Source organism: Drosophila santomea, chromosome X (assembly GCF_016746245.2).
Source record: "Drosophila santomea strain STO CAGO 1482 chromosome X, Prin_Dsan_1.1, whole genome shotgun sequence".
In the NCBI taxonomy this organism is placed as follows: domain Eukaryota; kingdom Metazoa; phylum Arthropoda; class Insecta; order Diptera; family Drosophilidae; genus Drosophila; species Drosophila santomea.
In genome coordinates this window covers 4236106-4262677 of record NC_053021.2, presented here as the reverse complement: position 1 = coordinate 4262677, position 26572 = coordinate 4236106, and the positions used below count along the sequence as shown (strand labels likewise).

General features: G+C 42.4%; 1 protein-coding gene and 1 long non-coding RNA gene across 4 annotated transcripts in view; one reads left to right on the top strand and one right to left on the bottom strand.

The window, feature by feature from the left end:
• LOC120455062 overlaps window positions 1-26572 on the bottom strand; it is a 217383-nt gene that overhangs the window by 29082 nt on the left and 161729 nt on the right. The window lies entirely within an intron of this gene.
• Window positions 3486-26572, top strand: part of LOC120455047 (optomotor-blind protein) — a 57125-nt gene continuing 34038 nt past the window's right edge. For all 3 annotated transcript variants that reach the window (XM_039640897.1, XM_039640896.1, XM_039640898.1), the window contains exons 1-2: window positions 3486-3634; window positions 4444-5731. In XM_039640897.1, coding sequence (XP_039496831.1) covers window positions 4680-5731 — 1052 coding nt within the window. In that variant the 5' untranslated portion in view covers window positions 3486-3634; window positions 4444-4679. The remainder of the gene's footprint in view (window positions 3635-4443; window positions 5732-26572) is intronic.

Sequence of the window (26572 nt, the reverse complement as noted above, 5' to 3'; positions counted from 1 at the left end):
TGTTAACCCATTCGTCGTCACCTTTTTGCCCCAAACATATTTAGATAATTTAACGCGCGCCGCTCGTAAATCGCACACACACAGATAAGGAGGAAGCGGATCACACACATACACAGACAGAGAGAAAGATAGAAATGCCTCCACCCACACAGACATAATGCAAACAGTTGCAGACACCCACACACACAGACACAACTAAACCATGTTAAGCAAATAAACAAGAGAGTGCGACAGAGAGATAGAGATAGAGGGGGAGACAGAGAGGGAGAGAGAGAAAGTCGCTGAAAGAGAGGCAGATATGTAGGTGGGAAAAGAAAAGACAGCCAGTGAAAATAAATGCTGCCAAATAAAGTTTTCCTCTGATAATTGTGACCTTTCTATTTTTCTTATTTTTACACACACACATCAACTTTTAATTAGCTTCAAAGCGCCAGTATAAAAATCACTTAAGAGAGCGAATGAGAGTAGGATGCTGTGTAGGTGTAAGTGTAAGCTTTTTCAACACAACTCTCACACACAGTCACCACAGACACACACACTCTGAATCAATACTGAGAGAATTGAAGAGCATACGAGACAGAGAAAAGAGAGAGAGAGACCCACAAAGACCTTTTAAAAATGCCGAAAACCTTAAGAATTTCTGCATTTTGGTTGGTTGTTTATTAACACCTTTCCACTTTTGACTTTCACCGATACAGCTTGCGTATCTCTTTATGTCCGCCATTCGAAAAAGTTTTGCTCCAAATAGTTTCACACTTTTTGGAAATGTCTTCAGATTGACTCTATTGTAATTTCATTTATTTTATATTCTAATTATGAGCCAAAAATATAAACAAATTTTAAATTTAGTCTTAAATGGTGCATTTCAAGGTGTCGAGCATTAAGATAAATGATTACTTTCTTTAAATATGATTTCAAGATTTTGAAATACGTTTATTTTGGGAAGAAAGTTTCGTAGACCAATTAAGCCGCCTTTTCCACGCCTCCTTGTCCTTTCCTTGCCCCTACCTCTTATCACACACCACTCCTCCCCCTTCTTCTCCTTCCGTTTCGCACCCACACCAAGAAGACTTCAACTGCAACATCCCACTCGTGCGAAAAACAAAAACCCACCGAAAAAAGAGATTCGAAAAAACCAACCAAAATCGAAGAAACGAAAACGAAACGAAAAACGTCGCTGCTTTGCTGTAATTTTTCACACCACACACACAGACGCAGATGTTGTCACCTTATCGTGCCTCTCTTTCGCGCAGGAGAGCGAATTAGAGGTTCCATTTTGATTGTGCTCTCCCCTCATCAACTGTGTGCAAGTGTGTGTATGTGTGTGTGTTTGTGGTTAAACTTGTCACACAAGCATAAGAGGAAGAAGCAAGTCGCTTGTCGTCTTTTTCTTGCACACAGCAAAGCCGCCATATTGCCGGCTCGCTCTTTGTCTCCTATTTGGTTGTGTGCGTGAATGCTTGTGTACGTGAGTACGTGTGACAAAATACATTTGGCTTCTTGGTGTTGGTGACTTGAGCCGGTTGCCTTTTCATTTGCACGCCTCTCGCCATCTGCCATCTCACTTGCACTTCTGATGTTTGCCCTTTACTTTTGGCGACAAGTTTATCACACAACGTCGGCGTCTCTGCCGCAGTCGCTACTTCGGTCGGCGTCGCTGCCTCTGACGACGTCGACGTCGACGTCGTTGTTGCTCTTCTGCTTTTTCGCACTTGGAAATTTCACGCTCACCGTTATCCCCTTTCGCAAATCCGAAATCTTTTCATTTACATTTTAGGGACGCATAAAAGCTGCCAAAGCGGCTAACAAGCGTTTAGTTTTTGACGGGTTAAGGTGGGCCAAAAGGCCCAGCCCAGTGGGGGGTTAAGATTCGATGAGAGGTGGACTTAGGCTGGCTCCAGCTGGCCAGCGGCGGGTTAAGAGTCGGTAGTACCTCACAGTTTCTTACAGTGTGTGTAAATGTGTGTGGAATCACAAGTATTACAGAATTCGAAAAGTTACTTTAAAGACGGCACGTCTTATCCTAACTATCGAGATCCCTATATTTTATGTCTTGAGTTACTACTCTTAACTTAACTACTGAACCAACGCAGCATGTTGCGTAATTTTGAGATTGGTTTTTTTTGCACTTCTTTTCGAGCAGTGTCTTTGATTGTCTGGAGGTCATTGTAGGTCAACTTTTGTGCCTTAGAGTGCTTCTCGCAGCCCCTTTATTTTATCTCTGCCTGGGAAATGCCACCCCCATTGGGCAGCCCCATTTATCTCACCACACCGTCCCTACTCCCACCACCCCACCACCCCAACCCCCTCCATCGCCAGCCCTCGACAAACATTTGACCATTGAAGCGCATTTTTCGCTTGCGCGTCATTTGTCAACTTGGCCGCTTCTTCTTTTTTCATTATTTGCTCCTTTGCGATTCCGCCGCCCCTTGTTACGCCCCTCAGAGGCTGTGATTTAGTGTGCCTTTTTTTATTTGCTTGCAACTTCAGTTTTTCTGCCGATTTATTTCGCTCGTAATTTGTCGAATTAAGAAATGTATTCAACTTATTGTTTTCTTAAAAAATTTAATTGTTTTTAATTTAAGTGTTTTAGTTTTTTTGTGTTTATACATATCGCTTACTTATTCGTTCAAGCCATTTAAAACCTGTTGTCTTAATGTAAAAATGTTTTAAAGATTTTGTTTGCATTATATGCACTTCTTTTGATTCGCCTGTTCTAATATTCTAAGTTGTATCTTTCTTTATATACTATCTTTAAACTTTTTGTTGTTATCCTGTAATTAAAATATATTCTCCGATCTATTGGTTTACCTTTAGTTGCATATTATTTGGTGTTTTTTAATTTTTATTTACCACTTTTTCCTGGTGCCTGATTTTTTCTGCCACCCTTCCTCTTCCTTTTTCCTCCACCTCCGCTCCACTCCCACGCACCCCTGCACCACCCATTCTTCTGCTCCTCTTGCTGTAGTGGTGTCAGCTGCCTTGTTACTTCTAACACGCTGCTTTTGACGCGACGTCGCTGCCGCCGTTGGTTGGTGCCATTTCCCATTACACACACAGATGCACGCACACACAAAGGCGCGCAGGCACTCTCTCGCACACAGATGCACGCACACACCTACACAGGCGTCAACTCAACACTTTTGGTTCGAGTTTTTGGTTTTCTTATTGGAACCCCGCAGTTCACTCATTCTCTCGCTCCCTCTCGCTCTCTCTCACTTGCACACGCCCTCCGCGAAAGAAACTCAACACTCTCGCTCTCTCGCTTGCACCGAGCGCACCCCCATATATGGCCATCCCGTTCGCTCGCCGCCCCAGGCCAGCGGGAGAGAGCGAGAGAGCGCGAGCGGCGAGCAGAGCGGAGGCAGCGCAGTCGACGTCGGTTTTGGCGTGTGTGTATTTCCAGTTTCCAGTTTGAATGCGACCGGCGTGTAGTTCGTGTCGTCATCGCCGCTCTGTCGCTTTTGTCGCCTGTCGTTGTCGCTTTTGTCGTTTGTCGCCCGTCGTCGTTTCTCGTCGTTTGTTGTTTCTCCCTACGTTCGTTGTTCGTTGATCGTCGTGTCGCCATATCCACCTTCTTTATCCAAATCGTCGATTCCCTTTTGTGCTCTTTTTTTTTCGTTCTTCCTTCTTGGTAAAAAAACAAAAACAAACAAACACAAACCAAACTAAGAAAAACAACAAACAAACAACAGTTACAGTAAGCGGCAAATTAACCAAATTAAAACTTAAAATTGCCAAGTGAATTTGCTAAGCAAAAGAGAAGAGAAAAACAAAACAAGGTTTAAACACTTTCGACGTTATGCCGTCGCCAAAACAGAAAACGGAATGGCAAGCAAAAGTTTAAAACAAACAAAAAACCAGGAGAACATAAGCCTGATAAAGAACTGAAAACACACAAACTAGAAAGCGTATTTATTTAATAACCATAAAAACTACAGACGCAATCTGAAGACCCGAAGCTTAAAATCCAAAAAAGACGGATATTGAAACATTATAGAAAGAAATTGCTGTTTTGTAGCTTTAGTTTTTAATATTTAATGACTGGTATCATTTACAGAATTAGTTTTCAGAGGTTTCAAAGTAAAAGAAAATTGTATTACTTTAAAAAACTAAAGCCGGTAAAATGGGGAGAAATAAGGAATACCACAAATATACGTAGGACTTTAAGGCCAGAAGAAATTGATAAGATGTAACAAAGATTTAGAAGCAAAATAGGACTACTCACGCAAATATTTATTTATTCAAATATTTTGAATTGTCATGCTTATCATTTATACAGAAAAAATCAATTCCCTAGTAAAAACCAACTTTACAAAAAACTTGGTCATATTATTACTGAACCTTTTTTAAAAATTAAACTAAAAATAAACGGTCTTAATCACGATCTCAAAAATCTCAAGCGGAAAAACCAACAATAAATCATATTTATGTTTTTTATAGCAATTAAACAAGAATTTTTTTGAAACAACGACAAGAAGAGAAATAAAGTGTACTAGTGAGTGTCCCAAACAAAAAGCAAGCAAAAAAAACAACAAAAACAAGTACCTGTAGAACAAAAACAAAATAAAGCATCTAAAAAATTGAAACTCAAAACTAGAGAGATCCCTTTTTTTGGAGAGATCGCCGTGGGAAACCCTTTCTGCATGACGCACTTGGTTGTTTGAAACGGTTATGTGATGAGATACGACGTCCAGGAGCTGCTACTTCATCAGTCTGCTGAGGATCCATTCGCCAGGTTCGCCAATGGGATGGCATATCATCCATTTCTGCAGCTAACGCAACGACCCACTGACTTCAGCGTTTCCTCGCTGTTGACGGCGGGTAGCAACAATAACAACAACAACAACAACAGCAGCAGCAACAACACCAACAGCGGAAACAACAACTCCAGTTCCAACAACACCAATTCAAGCACCAACAATCTCGTGGCCGTTTCACCAACGGGTGGTGGTGCGCAGTTATCGCCGCAGAGCAACCACAGCAGCAGCAACACCACCACCACCAGCAACACCAACAATTCCAGTTCCAACAACAACAATAATAACAATAACACGCATAATAACAACAACAACCACACGAATAATAACAATAACACAAGTCAAAAGCAAGGACACCACTTGAGCACCACCGAAGAAACGCCATCGCCCGCTGGCACACCACCGCCCACAATTGTTGGTGTACCGCCAATACCACCGCCCAACAACAACAACAGCAGCAACAGCAGCAACAACTCAGCTTCAGCCGCCGCCCATCCGTCGCACCACCCAACCGCCGCACACCACTCACCAAGTACGGGTGCCGCCGCACCACCCGCCGGCGCCACAGGCTTGCCGCCACCCACACCGCCGCATCACCTGCAACAACAACAACAGCACCCGGCACCACCACCACCCCCGTACTTTCCAGCTGCGGCACTGGCCGCCCTAGCTGGCAGTCCGGCCGGACCGCATCCGGGCCTGTATCCCGGCGGTGGATTGCGCTTCCCGCCGCACCACCCGGGCGCCCATCCGCACGCCCACCACCTGGGCAGCGCCTACACCACCGCCGAGGACGTCGTCCTCGCCTCGGCCGTCGCCCATCAGTTGCATCCAGCGATGCGACCGCTCCGGGCCCTTCAGCCCGAGGACGATGGCGTCGTCGATGATCCCAAGGTCACGCTGGAGGGCAAGGACCTGTGGGAGAAGTTCCACAAGCTGGGCACGGAAATGGTCATCACCAAAAGCGGCAGGTGAGTCTATCTATCAGTAACCACCCGCTGGGTTTTCCGAGGTTCTTAGAACCGGAAAAAGCTAGTGATTTTATCTATGAATCAAGATTTATCAAGATGATTCAAAAGTTTTTATCTATTAATCAGGATCATTTAAAATGATTCCAAAGTTAGGTTCCCTATAATGCAAAGTAACTGAGTAAAATTCAAATGTAGATGGATAGAGTGTAATAATCCCAAAATAGAATGTTTAAAATACTCATTTTTGGACATGTTTTGCCCTGTCATATTGGCAAATAATTGCGGCCTGTGTCGAGCTTTTGGCAATCGAGGGCACAGATCTGTGGCCAAAGGGCCGAAGGTCAGGTCACAAACACAACCCGGGCAGCAGCCTTGGCCACTTGAGCACGTGTGGCGACGTCTCAAGCTCCGGTTAGCCGTTAAGACCGCTCCCAAGTTCCACGCCCAGTTGAGCTGAAAGTAGGTGAACAGACGCCCCTGTTCTTCCCCTTTTTTCGTTTTTTTCCTTTTTTTTCGTTTTTTTGTATATTTTTCCATTTTTCCAGCAGCATGTCATCAGCGCCAGAAACGCAGACTCTCTCTTACTCGAGAAGATGATGATGATACGATGATGATTATGCGACGACGACGTTGACATTCAAGCTGCGTTGGCGCGTGAAAATGCGTTTTGAGCTTCACACCTACTTGAGAAAGTATTCACTGAGACACACTCACACTCACACTTGCCCGAAGTGAATGGAGTGAGTGTTCAAGTGAGTGCAAGATGTGGCAGCTGTGAATGCACTCAAAAATTCCATAATGTCAGGGTTTTTGGAGGGAAGCTAGCAGCTACAAATTACACATTTACATAACGTCAGAAAAGTAGAAATATTCTGGGACTTACAAAGCGATTGAGTAATTTAATTTTAACGATCTCATAAATCCTATTAGTTTAATGTTGAAAAGCATTAAGCAACTTTAAAATATTAGTGCCAAAATTTATAAAATTTCCTTTACAAATTTATGTTTAGCCATAAACTTGCGTCGAAACTGGTTGTCAAAGTATTCCTTTCCATTTTACGGCAATTCATTTCATAGCCAGCTAAATTCAATTAGCTTCTGTTGCTGTTTTTTAAGCTACAAATTGCCTGACGCCTCGGTTAAGCCTCTTTGGCCAACGCCTTCTCCGCCGCCTTTTGCCATATATTTAATTTTATGCATATATACATATATATATGTGTATAGTTTCAATGCCAGTTTGTCGGCGTGGGCGTGGCAACAACACCAATAGAAAGTGGAAATAAGCGCAAAAATAAAATATTTGCAAATAGTTTTGTGCGCTGAAAGTTAGGAATACGTCTGGCCAGGTGTCTAGGGCCCTTGGCCACGCCCCCCAACCGCCCACGCCCCCCAACCGCCCACGCCCCCATCTGTACGCAAGTAGTTGCATTTTGTTGTTGCTTGTTCGCACTTGGCAAGTATACACAAAAAACCATAAAACAACGATAAACAAAAAAAAAAACAGAAATAAATGCAAGCCACAGTCACGAAAAATTTGCTGAAAATTATATTTTCCGAGCTTAAGTAGAGCGCTTGGTGTTCCTGGCCATATCCTTAAGCTCATTAGCAGTTTGGCGATTTGAAGTGTGAAACTAAACCAAGTGGCCCAGCCAACTACAATCCCCACAAAAATAAAATGAAACAAGAAAAAACAAGCCAACCATGCTTCTTCACTTCACTTTGCAAGTCGGTACAAAATATGTGCACTCAGAGAAATAAATCGTCGTATTATAGCAGAACTGAGTATTAAACTCCTTTCTGCAGTGAAATTCAAATACTGTGTTAAGTGCTAAAGTAAGCTATTCTTTCTTCCAGGTGATCAGATAGTTTGTTAATACAGTTTGATCAATTGCATTATTTTTAAAATAATGAATAATATTGGCGTGGCAAATATAATGAATAGCCAAATGCTATTTTTTCTCCGTGCTCCCGAGTTCATGACCCTGCAAGAGGGGAGAGCTGGGGGCTTGCCCCAAAGTGTGGCATGCAATTGTTGTAAAAGGGGGCGTGGTGGGGCGGCCGTGGATGAGGAATGGGAGGAAGTGAGTTGGGCAGAGAAGGGGAGCCCCGAGTGGCTTGTAAAAGTTTTAAGTACTTGTACCTAGCACACATATGGAGATTATGCCAGTGTGTAAGTTGCAACTTTTTTGCACGCCACACACACACACACACACACGATGTTTTCGTTGCTGTTATTGTTGTTTTTAGCATTTTTGCTGTTGCATGCTTGCGAGACGTGCGAAAAAAAAGCAACAACCAAATGGCAAAACAGCAAACAGAATTATTGTTGCCGCTTCTGTTGCCGTTGCCCCATCATCATCAATGTCAAAATTATTGTTTTTCCTGCCGCACAAACCCTCCCGCTGGAAAACACCACCCCCCCCCTTTTTCACCTCTTCATGTGAGTGCCACTTGAATGTTTTGCGAGTGGATTTGCATTCACTTGGCTCGATTCAATCGGTTTTTGTGCCTGATTTTTTTTGTAGCGCATTTCGATTTCAATTCGTCGATACAATGATTTGGAGGCTTGTGGCTTTAGTTTTTCATTCACAAAAGTTTGACAGCTTCTTCAGAATGACTTGTTTTCCATATTCTCAGTGTGCTTCTACCGTTTACAGTTTACATCCTGCAAGTAAAACCATTCCACTTCACTTACTTAACAGCTAAAATTAAATTTCACTGCTGCTCCGCCTCGTCTTCAATATTTTTCGCCCTTTTTCTCAATTTGTCGCTGGGAATTAAGTTGCTAAAGCAAATAGCGTGAAATCTTTCTTCGTTTTCCTATTTGCTGCTTGTTGCTGTGACTTATCAATTAATTGAAATTGCTGTCTAAGCGCAAATAAATAAAGTCTCCCCTCGTTTGCCACACCCCGTGAACATTTGGCGACACTTTCAATGGCGAGAAGTCAAGGAAATACGATTTGAAAAATAGGGAAAGCATTGAAAGAAAAATACCTATACAAAATGTCAGAAATTATCAAATGTTGACCCCAAGTGTGAGCCAGATAGAAAAACGCAAAAAAAAATATTACATATGGAACATAGTGCAAGATTGCTTTGATTTCGTCAGTTTCTATCTAATTGAAAGCGGCAATTTCCTTCTGAAACCCCATCTGTAAAACGAGTTTCAATCATCGTAACGAAAATTGTAAAATGTTGTGGATATGATTAGAAAATATGAGGATGACTTGTCTTTTGGTACCCCATTCATAGTTTCTAATTGATGTCGGGGGCTTTGTGACAAGCATGCGATAATGTGACAGACAAAAATATTTAATGACACGCCACAGGACACCCAGTCTTGCCCAACTTTTGGTAGTTTTTGTTTCGGGATCAGGGGTCAGACCCTGGGCAACCGCCTGTCAAAGTTCACTTGTTTAATTTTCATAAATAAAAATTTTTCATATCCTCCATATTTTCTGGGTCTGTTGGTCCCCGTGATCCTTCGATTCCTTCCGTTTTTGGTTTTGGGTAAAAACTCAGCTGACGGCGACAAAACGCAACTAAAGTGCACTGGCCTGCCCCGCTCACCAACGCCCACCTCCTCGAAGCCGTAGGCTCAATTAAATGGGCGTGTCCACCTTCTAGTTTTTTATTTTCCCATTTTTTTTCGTATATATTTCCCCAAGCTTTCCTCCACAAAGTCATTAGCGGGCGGGGGAAAAGGGGTCATTTGGGGGTTGAGGGCGAAATTTTGTTATAGTGTACAACCCTCGAAGAGCCAAACAAATCCCACCCACAGTCCCCCATTTTCCCTGCTTTGCCATCTTGGAAACGTTTTTCATAATTGTGTTAAAATTGTCGTCCTGCAAAAGGGGGCAGGAAAAATTATCGATGTGCTAAGTTGACAAATACGTGAAGGTGAAGGGGGTTACGAAAAATGCCCCTTCTAAATTACACTTAATTTGCTTAGTAACTTGGAAATTTCTTCGGTTCTACGCTGTAATTTTCCTTTTTCCTATTTGGGCAAAAGGGCCCTCTTCCAGTGCCCATACGAAATTCACTTGACAGTTTTCAGTTCGATAAAAAATGCATAATAATTGGCATAGCGATAGATTGACCCTCCATATGTATGGTGGATATATATCCTTTGGGTTTCTCTCGACTCTTGGAAAATTCATGAGTCCATTGGATAATTTGCACGTAATTTGATTTCAAATTGATTTCGCTGGCTTGCCGTGCAGAGCTTATGGAAAATTGGTGGGATCCCACAGATAACTGCACACATCGTGTGCGTGTATTACAACCAGTAATTATTTAAAAAAAATTTGTTCATTTAGCCACTGCGCAATTTACTACTCTTCTTTGTAACGAAAGATACACATATTGCTATAGGACAACCCAGGATCCAATTTAAACACTCCAAACAAATATTTTTACCTATCGGCGACTGTAAATTACATAAAATAAAACCAGTTTGGCCCAAACTACAATCCACACCACCCAAAAACTGAAAGCCGAAAAACGAAATCCAAATACGAACACGACGCTGCTTAAATTACAATAAAAATGTCATAAAAAAATCTTAACAAATTAAAAAGCGACAGGCATTGGAGAAAAAGAGAGGCAGCAAAGCATTTAAGTGGCGCATTTTCGTGGCTGTTAATTTAAATTGCATTTACGCCTACTTTAAATGAAATGAAAATTAATTTGAGGAACACCAAAATTTCAGTATTATTTTTTTCTTGTTTGGTTCGGCTAATTAAGTAAGCGCTTCCGTCGCCGGTAAAAATCCAAGTTTCCCCTCAACAAAAAAAGAAAATAATAAATAAATAAAGCGCCCACGCAGCGGAAGTTGCAAGTTGAAAATTGAAGCGCGGCTAACGGTTTTCCTAACTTGGCTTAATGACGTTTGAGTTTTTGGTCAGAGAACCGCAACCAGCCGAAAATTGATGGTAACAAAATGCCGCTAAATGGTTTCGGTCTTAATCAAGAAAAAATGCAGCTGTTTACACGCTCCGCTTGGCTAATGAGACGTCAGTTTTGGTGGGCAACTGATAAGCCTAATGGGTGATTATCACATTTAAGGAGGAGGAGGTGTTGAGAATGGTGCGATAACTCTGCAACTCTGCAATGAGGAAGCGATTAGAATGCAAGAGCGGAACGATGGAATGAAACACCAAGAAAGTCTTCAGTTCGCAAAGGAAACCTCATCATGAAGGGGAACCCCGGAATTGGTACATATTTCGAACCCCAATCGCTCGACAACCATGAGCAACGCCTGGAATTCGAAACAGCCCGCCTTGAACTGCATGGAATGGAATATTTAAAACGCATTTGCGCAGGCTTCCAACTTTTTTCTCCGTCTGATATTCCCTTTTCTCCACGGACAACTTGGAAATGCACAAAGCGAACAAGGCAAAATATGACAACCAACAACGACAGCAACAACCCAAAAGATGACGATGATGACGTCCTTTATAATGAACAACATGAGTTCAGAAGAACCCAAAAAGAAGAAAGGAAAGAAAATAAATATAAAAAAAACCGAACAAAAAAGCGAAAACAGCGAGCAAAAACAAAAACTAAAAAAAAAATCGCACAAAGAATGGGGCAAGATACAAAAAAAAAACAAAAAGAAAAGGGAATCCCAACAACAACCTTAAGACAGAATGCCAGGCGAGTGAGCAAGGAGAGTGCAAGTGCAAGTGAGATGGCCTACGTGGTCAGAAAGAGACAGCGCTAGCGAGGACGAAGACGGCGTCTTTTTGGCGCCAGAAAAATAACGACAATGCCTGACGAATGTGCGTGGAGTGGTGCTGGAGTCCGCTCAAAAATCGGGTCGGCAAAGGGGGAGGGGATCGACGACGGCGGGGCTCAAATATATAGCATTAAAGATCGATGATTTTGGCAGACTTTTGAAGTCCCAGTCTGCGAAATATTCGAGCAAACAGAATTGTAGCCAAAAGACATGCTAAATTGTTATACATCTTATAAGCTGAATTGTATTGCTGATCTCATAAATCGATTTGTTTATCGACATTTTTGGTGGTAATCTGTGGAGCTAATATCTTGGCGGCTGCTGTTTTTTCATCAGTCGGTTTGTGTGGGACTGAGAACAATGCATTCAAGTTGTTAGCTGGACACATGTGTTTGGCATTGGCGCCCAATGAGTACAACAAAAAAAAGCAAAAAAAAACAGAAAAGGCAGAAAAAGCTGGAAAAAGCCTCTCCCAAAAAAGCAGAGAAAGTGATCGAGCAGACGACAAGCAAGAAGAAGAAGAAGAGGCTGCAGCGACAACAGCAACAAAAAAGAAGAAGCAACAGCGAAGACTAAAAGAAATGTCAAAAACAATGAGAACGGTCGAATGAATTTGACAAACATTTCCTAGATGTGCGATGGCAGATCAAAGGAAATCAGCCGGCAGAGCGGCAGCAGCAACAAAGTCAACGACAGTCTGTAGCCATCTCACTTGCACTCACCGTGCGGCAAAGTAGTCAAATTAGCAGTCTCTTTCACAGAAAACAAAAAATACATACATCCTGTGATTGTCGATCGCTTGCTTAATATTAATTATCAGCTTGTGGTTACTTTTTATTATTTTTTTAAATATCTAAAATAAATATATATTTTATTGAGCTTTAATAATTTTTTAGATACCTAAAGGTTTTGGTTTTAAAATATATTTTTCATTTCCTAAAAGTTTTTATTCTAAATGATTAAATTATTTTTAAAATTCCAACTTTTTTGTTCGCCCATGTGTTACTATTTTTTTTACCCTTTTCTGTATGCATTTGTCCTCGTGGCAAATTCACGCGTTCGAGGCGAATCCGGCTTGGCTTTTAGCATTAGTTTACACTTGATTAGAACGCTAATTGGCAAAAAAAAAGAAAAAAACAAAAACGAAAGATATAGAGAAACACGATGGCAAAAAGGACGCTCACTGAGCTGGGAAATTTTCGCGGAAATGTGGCAGGCAGCTAAGCTGGTCCCCAAATCCTTTTGATCTATGCGATATACCTGAACCTGATCTTATCTTCGAGTGGTGGAGAGAGCGGGTTTGATGGTATTTCAATTTTCCAGAAATTAGAAGTATCGTTTTCAAAAGGATGGACCAACGTCGTTACTCCATTCATGTTGGCCAAAAGTTGTGGGTTTCTTTGGGTGCCGTAGTTTTGCCAAATGTTCCAATGTCCAAGAATTTGCATTATGACTGTCAAAATATTCAAGCAAATAAATGTTCAAGAACTTGCATTATTTTCCTGACCCTTATCAAATTGCCCCGGAGTTATGTGCAAAGCAAATGACTTAACTCGTTTGAATTAGCTGCCCAGAAGAAATACATTTCTAAAAATGGAAATGTTTAAATGTCAGATTCAGGAGTTTTAGTTTAAAGCCATCCTTCTGATGCCTTCTGATGGTAGCTCGTGTTCTTTACCCCCCACCCCCCATGTTCTGGCTCCTATATGTTTGTGCATATATTCTGGTCTGCCGAAGTTTTCTGAGGCTCAGGCGACGCTTTATGAATTTTAAGTGGCAAAAATTGACGAGTTGCTTTGGTTTTATTTTTTCTTTATTATTATTATTATTGCTGCTATGCACATGTCTATGTATGTGTGCATATTTATTTAATATTTTCTGGGCTGAAAAATTATACAAATTGTATGGGGCATTTGGTGCGTTTTAACTGCTCTGCGTGTTCTGTTTGCCTGATTAAGCTGCCAAAGAAAATCCGAATCAGAGAATGAAACTGAAACAGAAACAGAAAAGAACAAACATCGGCACAAAATACAACTACGTTTTTGGTAACACACACGAATTTATGTTGCCACTTGATTTTTATGAATAAAAATTCTTCTTATTTCGGTTTCGGTTTTCTGGGAAAATAAAAATCAAATTTATGTAGCACCTACGACATGGACTCCGTCTCCCCCTTCCAGTTTTTCCTGTTGTGCGTTTTCCACGAGGGAAAATTAACACGAAGCCAAAAGGCAATTACGCACGCACATCTACCATCTACAGAGTGGATAGCGTTGGAGGTTTGGGGTTCCACTGTTCTTGCTCGAAATACAGTGGGCACTTGCAGGTGGATGGGCAGCTATCACCAACGCACTCTTGTTGCACTCAATACAAGCATTTTCTTATTCAATCAGATTGATAAGTTTAATATGCTTTAAAGCTGTCATTAGTGTGTGGCGTATTAAGGGAGTTTACTGTAGTCGCTCTGAACCGTTGTGGATTGTGGCTTTGAGGTGTCAATGACGTGTGCTATCCGCTTGCATTCAGGCCAAAGTTCTTTTAAACGGGCAGTATATAATATGTCAGCAACTTTGTGATACTATGCACAATTACAACTATATGAATGGGAAAATAGGTTTCAACAAATTGGTTCAACAATTACACCAACGACTGCAAAAGCACGAACTCATATAGCCAAACAGGAAACTATGCCAAAGAATAAAATGCCGAAAACTCCTCCAATATGTTCACCACCACTTACACCAACGAACAACTATGAACTGATCTAGAGTACAGGAAACCAGCTAAAGAACATAGCTTTTTGCATTCGACTTGCTATCTCTGTCTGTGCATCTCGCTGACTCTTTTGCACCTCCCACCGCTGTTTTGTGTGTGTGCAGTCAATTAAGGGCAAACAAAAGTTTTGCAGTCTGTGCTGCGTTTTGCCCGACTTCCCCACTCCCCCACACTTTTCAACCCACTTCATATAGTGGGTGACGAAAAAGAGGAGGTTTACATATATATAAAATATCACAGCAGCACCAAAACTTTTTTGCTTTATGCCTTACATATGTATGGTGTTGTTTTGCTGTTATATTTTTTTGTACGTTGTTTTGCTTTTTGTTGTTTGTCTGCCTGCATCGCGTTAATTGAGTGTGAAGTTGGGCTTTTGTTGTTGTTGATTTTAATTGTTAAGCAACAAAGGCGCGAAATATGTTTTAGCTGTTTTGGCTTTTAATTAAGCTGCCAGCCCGAAAAAAGTTGCGCGAAAAACGTAAGAAAAAATCGCCAAAGAGAGGCAAAAATAAAGAAACGTAAGAAGCAGCAGATTGCGTGCAAGTGGCAGTAAAAAGTGTTGATTTCATTAAAAGCATTAAAAGCAATTGCAGCAACAAAGTCAAAGTCGCACTCTCCATCTCTTTCTGTCGTTTAGGCCGCTCTGGTTAAAAAATATATTATTTTCTTCGTTTCTGTTTTTTTTTTTTTACCTTTTGTGATCGTGTGTTGACTGCATTTAATTGTTGTTTTGCACATGCTTTTGACGGCGACGACGACGTCGGCGTCGCTGCTCACGTTCGTTGTCACTTGAGTTAACAACTCGATTACACGCTCTGCCTCTGCCAGCGTCGCAGCCGACGTTGCTGTCATCGCCGCCGGCCATGTGCAATTTTTTGAATTATTAATGAATCTCAGCAACGGCCGCAATAAAACAACAGAGAAGCCAGCAAGAACGGAACCAAGTTGAAGCTCCCAACTTAACCATACCCCGCACTCCTTGTTTGGTCTTTTTATGCTATCAAAGCATGCTTCTGCGACTTCTGGCACAAACAATCATTATTGTTAGATTCCACAATCTTCAAACCAAGAATTTTTAGATGTTCGCCCAGGGAGCCTGCTAGCTTGTATTGCCATGTCAAAAAGCCAAAGTAAAGTTTTCGACTGCAAATGTCTCATAAATATGTCCATACCAAATTTCACATCCCCACCTAGTTCCCAAGACCTCCGGTATCGGAAGTCCCCATCAATCGTTACAGGGTATGAAAACGGCAGCAGAGGAAGAGCATGAATAAAGCAAAGCAAGTGGTGTGTAAGGCAGCCGGATCGTGTTAATAAAAAACAATTAATATTAAGTGTATGTTTAGTGCGGCTCTTGACGCTGTTGCTCTTGCTGTTATTGTTGCTCCTGTTGTTGCTGCTGCTGCACTCGTTGATTATTTGTACTATTGACGCGTTGTCGGCAGAACTCGTTATCTGCCGTCTCCTTCTCGTCGCGTGTAATTACTTTTAGTTGGTCATAATTTGTCAATAGCTATTTTGTTGCACTGCCAATTGCCAGGCAGTCGTCAGCAGTCAGCAGTCAACGACAATCGCAATCCCCCCAGCAACAACAAAAAACCAATGCAACGGAAGTGCAAGTGTGCAATCGTGTGTGGAGAAAGAAAGAGAAAAAAGACAAACACGGTGAAATATAGAATGAAGGAGGGAGGGGATATAACAGAAAGTGGAACAAGTTAGGTGACAGGCAGAAACAACTTGGCCAGATCCAAACTGTGATTGACAACCGTCAATTGCGGGAATTCACATCGCCGATGGAATTCCATTACTCGCCGCTCGTTATTCGCTACTCGTTTTCATTGTAACGGTACAATTAAAGAATATACTCGTAGTGCGAAGATAGTTGCCAAGCTTATTGTGCTAAAAATCACACTCGCAACTATTCCTTTACTACTCGCTGCTCTACAATTTACTTAATTACTGAATGAATTATGATGAACTAAGTCGAGAGGGGAAAAGAGTTGATTTTTTGAAATTTGCACTCGTTACTTAGCAAGAGGACTTGCCTTCACAGTACGGGTTAATTAGCATAATTGAGATAACTTGATGGCCGACCCGAACGCACACAATAGTAGGTATAGTAGGTAATCCCCATTTAGTGAAACCCCGGTCCCTCCGGGCTTTTCTCCCTCTTTCGGTTCTCTTCGCTGTTATTCTCGGTCCACTGGTCAAATCCCTCTCTCTTTCTCACAACCTGTTCCCGCTTCCCTGCGCCGGCGCCTGATCAAATTTGAGCGAGCAAAACAGCACAGACGTTAAAGACAAAGGGAGGCGGAAGAAGATGGGTATGGGCAGGGTCCAGAAAGGGGGAGAAGGTCAGCTGCCTGGAGGGATCTGATCGCAACCCTCGGGGGTTTGTTTTTGCCTTTCGTTGTTTGATCCGTACCTATAGCGCCAGGTAAGCCACATCCTCTGTCCTATGTTCTCGGATCTCATCCTGATTCCACCTCTCATCTCTCTTAGCTTCTCCCCGTTTAGTTTTGTTTGTTTTTCGATCCTTTTCGGTTTCTTGCTTCTCCCTTCACGTCTTCTTCATATGGCCACTTGTCCAGTGTCGTTTGTATCTGCATTTTATTATCATCAAAGGCCGCTGGGCTTTTTGGCTTCCTCCTCTTCCCTGTGCCCTTTGCTGATCCTTGTATTTGGCCCTTCATCTAACTAAGTAGAATCCACTTCTTTTGAGTCTTATAGATGTCACCTGGTTTTCTTGAGTGCCGTAGTATCAGTTATCACTTCCGATTTCTGGTAGAATGCTGTTGGTATGATAAATAATGATTTTATGAGTTCACTCTTTATCGCTGTTAAGCTCAGCTTAAGTTTTCTAATTTTTTTGGGTAAGTTTTCCTGGGGAGTGGGCACCTCTATGTGGTCATCTACTTCTCAACTATCTCGCTGGATCCCCTCTTCGGGTTGCGCCCCTGGCTTCTCAAGGAGCGGAGGCCCATTGGCAAAAGGTAAACAGACCACAAATTGGACAGTGGAACACATGTTTGGCGCGTTAAATGCTCGAGCGTGTTATTTATAACGTTTTTTATGCGCTCAACAGCTTCGCAGCCGGGCCAACCACTTGCTCTCTCTTCGCCTTCGCCGTCGTCTTCCTCACTCTCTTCAGTCTTCCTGGTCCGTCTTCTTGGTGCTGAGCCATGCTGGTGGTGTTGTTGTTCTTGTTAAGACGCGTGTACCCAGTTGCCCCTCGTGTTTTGGCCAGTTGCTGCCGTTGTTGTTTGGTCAACACCTTTTGTAGACTCTGGCTCCGGGCAAAAACGAAAAAGAATCCCCCCGCCTGCTCCGTTTCTGTGGTGAAGAAAGGGGCTCCGAAGAAACCAAGAGCAAACATGGAAAAAAAAACGGCAGCAGTTGTAAGTTTCTGTTTGTTCTTCGTCGTGTTTCGTGCGACCGCAAAAATATGCCATCGTTCCTTTTTTCGCCTTATGACAGCCATCGGTCATCGGGGTCTCAACGAGTCCTTGAGCACAACTGACACACACAGCACACGCAATGTCCTACGGAGCGCCACCAAAAACCAAAAGAATTCCCATTCTGGATCAAGATCGGTATCTCAGAAAGACAGTTAAGGCGTCTCAACTGGATGAAAGTCACGAAGAGCGAAAAAGGGTTTTATATAAGGGAGCTGGTAATATATATAGTTGGTTAGAAATATTAGATCGAGATGGGCCGCGAAAACCATTCAACAATCTGCAAACGCTCCTTCAGTAAATATGATTTTGTGGCAAAGCCAGCTGTCTTCAGCTGTGCAGTGCAACTTGCTACCAAATCTCTGGGAAAAGAACAAGCCCCAAGCAACAGGAGATTCTGCTGCAGCAGAAAGCAAAAGAATCGCACGGTTTCGAGGAGAAATCCAACAGGAGGAGAATTCAACAGGTGAACACAGTAGATCTCTCTGCCAAGATTCTTCCCCCGGGGTTCTTTATATTTCCTCTATTTCTTCTTTTTTGGGTCTTATCAGGGGAGGATTGCGAGGAGGTTTCTGCGAATCGTGTTGATTTGATTTATTTAAAACCAACAGAACAAAACGCACAGGCAGGCAACGAGAGAGAATGCGAATTTATCGCTGTTCGATCATAAATAAGAATTATATAAACATGCGTTTGGAACCTCAGTGCACACCACCCATGAATGGGACTGGGTCCCTCTCTTCTTATTTTTTATTTTTTGTAGTTTGTGTTTTTTTGTCTGTGGGCTGAAACAAGTTGCAGTATGTTGTCCGTCTTCATCATGATGAAGATTATGATGATGGGGCTCGGAGTTCGCCGTGTGTGGGACACATTAGAATCCGGTCCTTGGGCTGTCCTGTCTCTCAACCGCATGTCGGTTATGTTAACAATATTTAAACGCAGCTCGTTTAGAATCTGAATCTTCCCCATTGAGAAACTGGAAACTGGAACTGGGCACTGCGAACACGGAGCACTGAAGGCTGGAGCCTGAAGCCTGGAGCCCGTGGAACGTGGAACCTCGAGCCTAGGCTCGTTATGTGCCCTCCGCCTTGTTGACTTTGAGGATTTATGAGTGTCTGACGTGTGTGATGACTGTTATTAGCTGCGTCCGCGTCCTCAAACCGAGCTTACAACAATTCAACCAACAACTTGCCAACAATCTCAGCCAGCAGCCAGCCAACAAAGCATTCAGCACTGAGAGAAAAACTGGTGTTACCATCACAAATTATTTACAAATTTAAATCTTTTTAAGAAGGAACTTTAATACAATTTTGTAATTTGGTCTCTGGAAAAATTAAATATTAAGTCAATAATATTTAATCGTATGGATATTCTGCACAGTGCAGGGAACAATCCCAGGCAACCTCCACATTTCCCGATTTTCAGAGCTGCTTAAACGGATGTGCGGATGTGTGCATCGACATGGCCATCGGTGTGTTCCAACCACACCACCTTAAACTCCCCCCCTCTGAATCATCATCATCATCATCTTCTTGGTCGTGATCGTGATCCGAACCACTCAAGAAGGATCTGCTTGGATCTTTTGGGTTATGTATTGTGCAGGGAAAAAGGCAATGCCAACAAACAAACAGAAACGCGTTAATGGCGCTTACCACCATAATTTAGACATTAAACGTGGGCGCAGGGGGCGTGGCAGCCATCGAGACTGTTTGTTTTAGCGATTACCCACTGTACATCAAGTTAAGTTGGGGGGTAGAGATATGCACCCTGTGGCAATTTGAAGGGCTTATAAATAAGAATTTCATTTGATTAAAATGTGTATTAAGAACTGGTGATTTTTTGAATAAATTATTGAATAACTACGGCAATTTCTACTAAATCAATTAAATGAATACTGTACGTTACATTTGTATAACCTGAAATATTTATTATTATTTAAATATCATTTGTTTTATTGATGACAAAAATAGTTAGACACCCGTTATTTATAGCCAATTAATTATTATTGCCATAAACGCATGGGACAGTTAAAAATACTCGTAAGGGAAATAATCATATGCATCCCAACTTATTATTTTTTTTTTTCTGCCCCTTTAATGGCTTTCAACGGCGACAATTTGTATGGAGATGAGCTTAGTCAGCTTTCAGTCGATGGCCCTTCTATTTCCACTCCGCAGCGTCCAATAGTAGAGCATCTTGAGCCCATCTTTCTTTATCCGCTAGCTTTTGAGCTCACTTGAGCACTAAATGCGCATAAATTACTTACACTTTGGCAGACAAACATTGACAGGGAAAAAATGAAGGAAGTCCAAAGCTGGGGTCCGCGCCCACTAAACCACCCACAGAGCCACCCACTGAACCACCCATCGAACCACCCACCACTACACAAAAGTTGGCAAACGAGCTGCAAAGCATTTGACGCACAATTTAATTAAAAATAAGACAAACTCTCTCACTATCTCGCTCTCTCTGCTTTTTTTTCGCCCCCCTGACAAAATGTATTTAAAACTTTGCCATAAATAATTTAGCACCAACTTTGGGGTCGTCCGTGTATCTATGATATACTTCCTTGCCACCGCCACCATTTCCCTGCTGGCTTGGTGTAAATGTCACTGCTGCTGCCACTTGGGAAATATTCGCCTGTGAAATCGCATCTTGGCCAAAACCAACTTGAGACACGGGCCAAGAACCTAATTGAGATTGAACCAATTAGTGGGATCTTAAATTAGCCAGGGATCTTTGGTCCAAAAAGGGCCAAGGAAAATAGGTATACAAACAAGAGCCTACAATATGCGTCACGAGATTTATTGAATCCGACTGCAATTTGAGTTTTTAAGCTGAGAGTTTTGCATTTTCCTTCTACGGCAATAATTGAATTGATTAGGCTTATATAGTATAGTGTACTCGCATGTGATAATCTAAATCAATCATTATAGTCGTATGTAGTAAATGTAAACGTATTTTATTTCTCTTTCTATAAATGCAAATCAGAAGCATCATATTTTATTCAACCGATTTGCCTGCGTTGCATGTGCGACAAATGAAAATGAAATAAAAATTGCCGCTAAATTGTTATGCCAATTGTTGCTGCTGCTGCCTTTGATTATTGTGCGAAAAGTCACACAACTGACGAAGCCGCCGGCGTACATATTAAACAGGCTAAAAGCCAGAGGAAACTGAAAATTATTAATAAATGAATGCAAATAAGCTGGAGGGGGGTTATAAAAGAACGCACACTCGTCCACTGACAAATCAAAAGCAAAATTTAAAAAAAAATCAAAAAAAAAAAGGTTAAGAACATTTCATGCATGCAAATGAGTTGGCGAGCAAGAGAAATGGCCAATGGGCGGTCAGCGAAAAAAAACTGACCGGCAATCCAGAAAAAAATATACAAAATAAAGCAAGCCAAGCTAAACTAACAAAGCAAAGGCACACACACGAAAATTAAACAAAAAAAATATAATAATAAAACCAAATACAACAAGAAAAGACGAAAAAGATGCGGGGGCGTCACGACATCTCTTTTCCACCGAAGCGGGGGACACATGTGGAGAAAAAGGGACAGCAACAGCCCAAAAGCGGAGCAGGTGAAGCAAGGGAAAGAGAGGGGTAGCTACACAAAGAAAGAGAGGGGCTGCATTTGCAAGGTTAGAATTTGCAAATAAAATAAAATAAAAGAAAAAGGTTGTGTTTGTGTGTGTGTTTTTTTTTCTTGTTTTCCTGTGTCAATTGACCGAAAATGATGGCGACCAAAAAAAAAAAAAAACAAGAACCAAGTGTTTCTGCAAAAATGGCGCAAATTCATGTGTGCATTTCCGTGTGCGAGTATGTGTGACAACCGCCGCAATTATGAGCAATTATAACAAACAAAAAAATATAAATAAAAAACAAAGAAACAATACAAAGGCAGGCAAACAAAAGCGGCGACAACACCAAATAAGAACAAACCAAAGCAAGAAGGGGTGGACCTTGTTTGTGTATTCCTACATACAGATATATAATTATCCATATTGGCGGTGTCCGCTCGAAGTACACAGTAAACGACTTTAGTTACTCGAACTCGCGCTTTTAATAATATAGTTTTAGCATAACAGCACACGTTTCAAATTTGCGCAAGTAGAAAGAACAGACTTTAGTATACTTTCCCTTTTTTTTTATAACTTACAACAATTTGAATCAAAATAAATAAATATCCACCAGAGAGCGCGTGCTTAAAAATCTGTTGATGTTTTTATTTCCCCCGCATAATTGGAAAGTGTGGTTTTTGCTGCACTTGTCAAAACGCCACTTGTTGAGGCTGTTTTTTATGTTGCCCATGCCCATCCGCAGACAACATAAATCAACACCCAAAGTCGCCGAGTGGCTGAAATCCGAGTTTTCAAAGCCTGACCCCGCGACTTGCGACCCCTGAACCCTTGTCTTTCCTTTCCGCTTATCTGCGTGACAACTGCATTTCAATTCATAACAATTAAGTCGAACAACAGGCGCGGAAACTGTGAACAGCTAATAATCGGGGGACTGACAAAAAAAAACAGAAAAAAAAAACAAAACAAAAACAGAGTGAGGGGCGGCGACTGCGAGAATTCTAATCGACGGCTAGGTTAACGGGTTCAGCCATGTTTTATTTTTTTCGATTTTTCGATTCCCCCCCAAAAAAATATGGGTGCACAAGGAGGGCCCCTCACCTCCTCCCTCCTCATTCACCTTATCAGGCAAGAAAAGTCGCCGCGATGACAACGCCACAATCTAATCGCTACCCTCGATAAGGATGCGACAAGTGATGCAAATGCTATCTAAAGTTCGTATACCCTAACTATATTATTATTTTAGGCTCAATTGGAATTTTTTTTAAGCTTTATACCTTGCTATGAGAGTACCTTTTACAGTAGTCACTTATATGTATGCTCTATTTTTAGGGCATTCAAAATTCGTTCAGTTTTGGTTGATGTCACGATTGGCTTCGCTCGTTTTACGCTCTCCCAAAATGAAGCGATCAAATTGTAATTACACCCGATTTCCCACATTTGATTTATTCATTGCGCCAGATTTATGCTCAGGGTCAGCAGGCCTTCGATAAGGAATAGTTTTTAGGCGATAGTTTTTCCCCATACAAACTACACATTTTTTGTAGAAACTTATCCCCACTTATATTACTGACTTCTTTCTGATGGTGGTGTTGCCCGCCCGGTTGCCCGATGATCCTGTTTCGGGGTCCCAGAGTTTCGGTGCCTCCGATCTTAATGACATGGCCATTTATTTCGGGCCAAAACGAGACGGGAGTGGGCGTTACCACTAACTGACAGGCTAAAACAAACGGGCAGCGTGTTTACGAGGACTTGGGGCCGTGGTTATGCCTTCATAAATTGTTTTATTATTATATAGACTTGATATATGGCCCAGCCACTTGGTCAGTCAGTCTGGGCCTGTCAGTTTATTGGTTTAACTAATTTGCCCCGATCCTTCGACTCAACTCGTCTGTGCCCGCGTGTGTCTGCGTGAGTGTGTGCGTGTGGGTAATTAACGTTTATGATGCAGCTGCCTTTTGGTCCTTGTTTGTCTCCACATCCATCTCTACATCCAGTTAGCAAGTTCCCAGTTCCGATGGGTCTCACAAATTTGTCAAATACCCAAACGATGCGCATCTGTAAAATGCAAAAAAACATTTCCTCTTCCGCAAGCAATTTGCATGCAATTGTCATTCAATAAAATTCAAATTAAATGCAATGCAAAAAGTGATCAAATAAATAAATCAACCGAACCAACAGACAGATGTTCTCTAGGCAAATGATGTAAGATGATGTTGAATATGCACCCCTTTTCGCAGGTTATATCGGAAATCCATTGGCAATGTGTTGACAAAGATTAAGGAAGCACTCTGAAAAACAAAAAAGGGACAGCAATTTTGTTGTCACAAAGCCAAACTGTCAACGGATCCCCGATCCCCAGCCACTATTTCTTGAGGGTTTCCCCGGCACTACTGCTACCAATTTTCGGTTCCCCTTGGGCCAACTGCAGGTGCTACTTTAATCCCCGCGCCTTGTTGACAAAAAGGAGAGCCAAAAACCCACGAATGCGTTTTGCAAGCCAACCTCTGTTGGTTTTTACTTTCTTGTTGTATTTATTTTTTCTTTTTCTCTCGGCACTGCCAGTGGTGTCCCTCCTTGTGTTTGTCCCCCTGTATCATCTCCGTTGCAGCCTCCTTGCCTCGTCTGCTCTTTCTACCATTGGTATTTTCGAGCTGCTGTTTGATTGACTATCAGATAATGCATTGACGCTTCTAAGGCAGGTCGGCTGCCTCACCTCTCACCTGCCAGCGAGAGCCGCACAGGTGCGTTAATAGACGCCAGGAGGGTCGGGAAAGTGGACAGGACACAGGGTACACAGATGTCACCTGCGGATCCGCTGATGGCATCGCTAATCGATTACATGGCCACCGCAAACAGCCAAGATTTAGATAAGTGTCATAGGGCTCACTTTGCCGGCGTTGAAGGATGGGTTTTGTTGAAAGATACCCAACGAATTCTTGATGACCGTTCACTGAAAAATTCGGAAACAAAACTCACAAAAATGCTAAAGTTAAATTGTTGTTTCTAACACATTTTTGAATACATTTTAATGTGATTTTTGTTAGTTGTTTACTAATCTTTTTATTTTTTGAGTTTATTAGAGGGTTTTTTTCTTAATAATCCCCTTTAATAGATGAAATTTTGACACATTTTTTTAGTAAGTGCTAAAACTTCTTGTCTTGACCTTATTTCGTGTTCTCAACTTTACTTTTAGTTTTTCATTATTGCTTGTCCCTCATTTCGGTTCTTACCATTATTTTTTCTTGTTTACTCTGAGCCCAACCCAATTACAACTCAATCGTTGAACATTTTATTTTCGGGCCGGGCTAATTGATTAGCCATTAACCCCTATGTGGGCCTGTCGAGGACAACTGAGCGACACCTTAACACTCAAGAGCTCAGCAGAGAAAAAAAAACAGAAAAAAAAATAAAAGAAACGCAGGAAACGCACTGAGCCTTAATTAAGCTTAATTATGGGCTCATGGGCTTCTTCTCGTTGGCGTTTTGCGTTGCCAACTGCCTTCAACACTTTTGGCCGGGGGAAATTGAATTAGCCGTGGTGGCTCTCCGTTAAAATGTGTGTGGCAAAAACAAACAACGACGCTGGGTGCTCTGTTCAAAAGGTGCAAGTTTTACACGTAACGATTTGCACGAACCTGAATCTCGGTTTCGGTCTCGGTCTCGGTCTCGGTCTCTCGGTCTTTTGGGCCAGAAGTCTGAAGTCTGGCGTCTTCGGAGCCAACAGAGCCAACAGAGCCTGTGGAACCAGCACAAACGAGAGCAAATCGTTTTGTTGTCGAGCAAGCCAGGCTTTTCAGTCCAAAAAAGAGAAAAAGTTAACAAAAAAAAAAAACAGAAATACCGCGTGTGGTATGGGCCCAGGAAACTGGCTCCAAAGTCGGCCTCGCTTGGGGCCATGTCTCTGGTCTCTGGTCTTGGTCTTGGCCTGGTCCCTGGTCCCTGGCCATAACAAGCTGCCAACAACTGGCGCCAAGTGCTCAATAATGTTAACGAGCTATTCAGTTAAGACAACACACACACAAGCACACACACTCTCGAAAAAACAAAAGCCCAGGCAGCGAAAAACAAAAAAAAAAGAGTCCAAGCCAAAAGCCAAAAGCCAAAGCAAAAAGCAAGGCAAGGCAAGGCAGACGGACGTGCCTTCGTTCCTGGCAAATAAAAAATAATTTGCAGTCCAAAAAGGCAGGCAGACACCCCCTCCCTGGAAAAGGGGGTGCGCTCTCCTCCAAATAGAAACATCCTCGGTTCTGGGCTCGCCCTCCTCCATCGGTTCAGTCCACAGTCCTCACTCTTCGGTCTTCAGTCTTCAGTCTTCAGTCCTCAGTCCCGTCCAGTCAGTCAGACATCACTCAGCTTGTTAGCCCTCCTTCCACGCCTCTGGTATCCGAGGCCCCAGTCCCCTCCTCACCTCACCCCACAATGTTTGTTGGTTTTTATCAAAATGCAGTCGCAGCTGATGATGATCTGTGAACATGAACAAGACGTTCGTTAAATTTGATTCATGAGGCGCTCTCGCTGCGAGAGTCCCAACCTCAACCTGAATCTTAGGAACTGCGAAAAACAAATATATATTTATTTTTGAAACAAAGTTCTAAAGCGTTCCTCTAGCCTTTTGCCTAAAACCTATATTGTTTTGGAAACGAGAAGTTCCATTGTTAAACTTCAATTCCATTTATCTAAATGTAGACCCCATTTTCCCGCAGTGCAACCGCGCTGAACCTGAACCCGAACAGCGATTGAGTGATTGCTACTTAAAGTTATAATTTTCATATTTATGCCCGTGTGTGTGCCGGGCGAGATCTCCTCTGGCCAGCAAAGATGCCCCTGCCTCTTTTGTCCAACTCTGGGTTCCTTTTTGGGTGGATTGGCTGGGCTGCTGGGTTGCTGGGTTACTGCTCGCTTCTTTCGAGACAACGGACAACGACATCGAATCGCATCGGAATCGCCTGTGTGTGTTCCCCCTTTTGGCCGGGCCATGTAATTTTCGAGTTTGCACATTGCCACCAACATGGCTAATCAACCTGGCCAAGAGGAACCTGGCACTCTGCCTCTCTTTTTAGCCCAATTTGAATCCGAGTGGCGGGAATCGGAGAGTCGAGGAACCGGGGGAAGCCGTGGGGAGCTGGAAGTTTGCAGTTTGGAGTTCGGAGTCGAGCCGAAACAATTTGTGGCTTGGCGCCACTTGATAGCCCGACTGGTCTGGGGGTTTTGTTTGCCTTTGCTTTTGGCCAACTCGTAGTCCGAATCTGATAATGATGATGATGATGATTGTGCGAGTGCGACT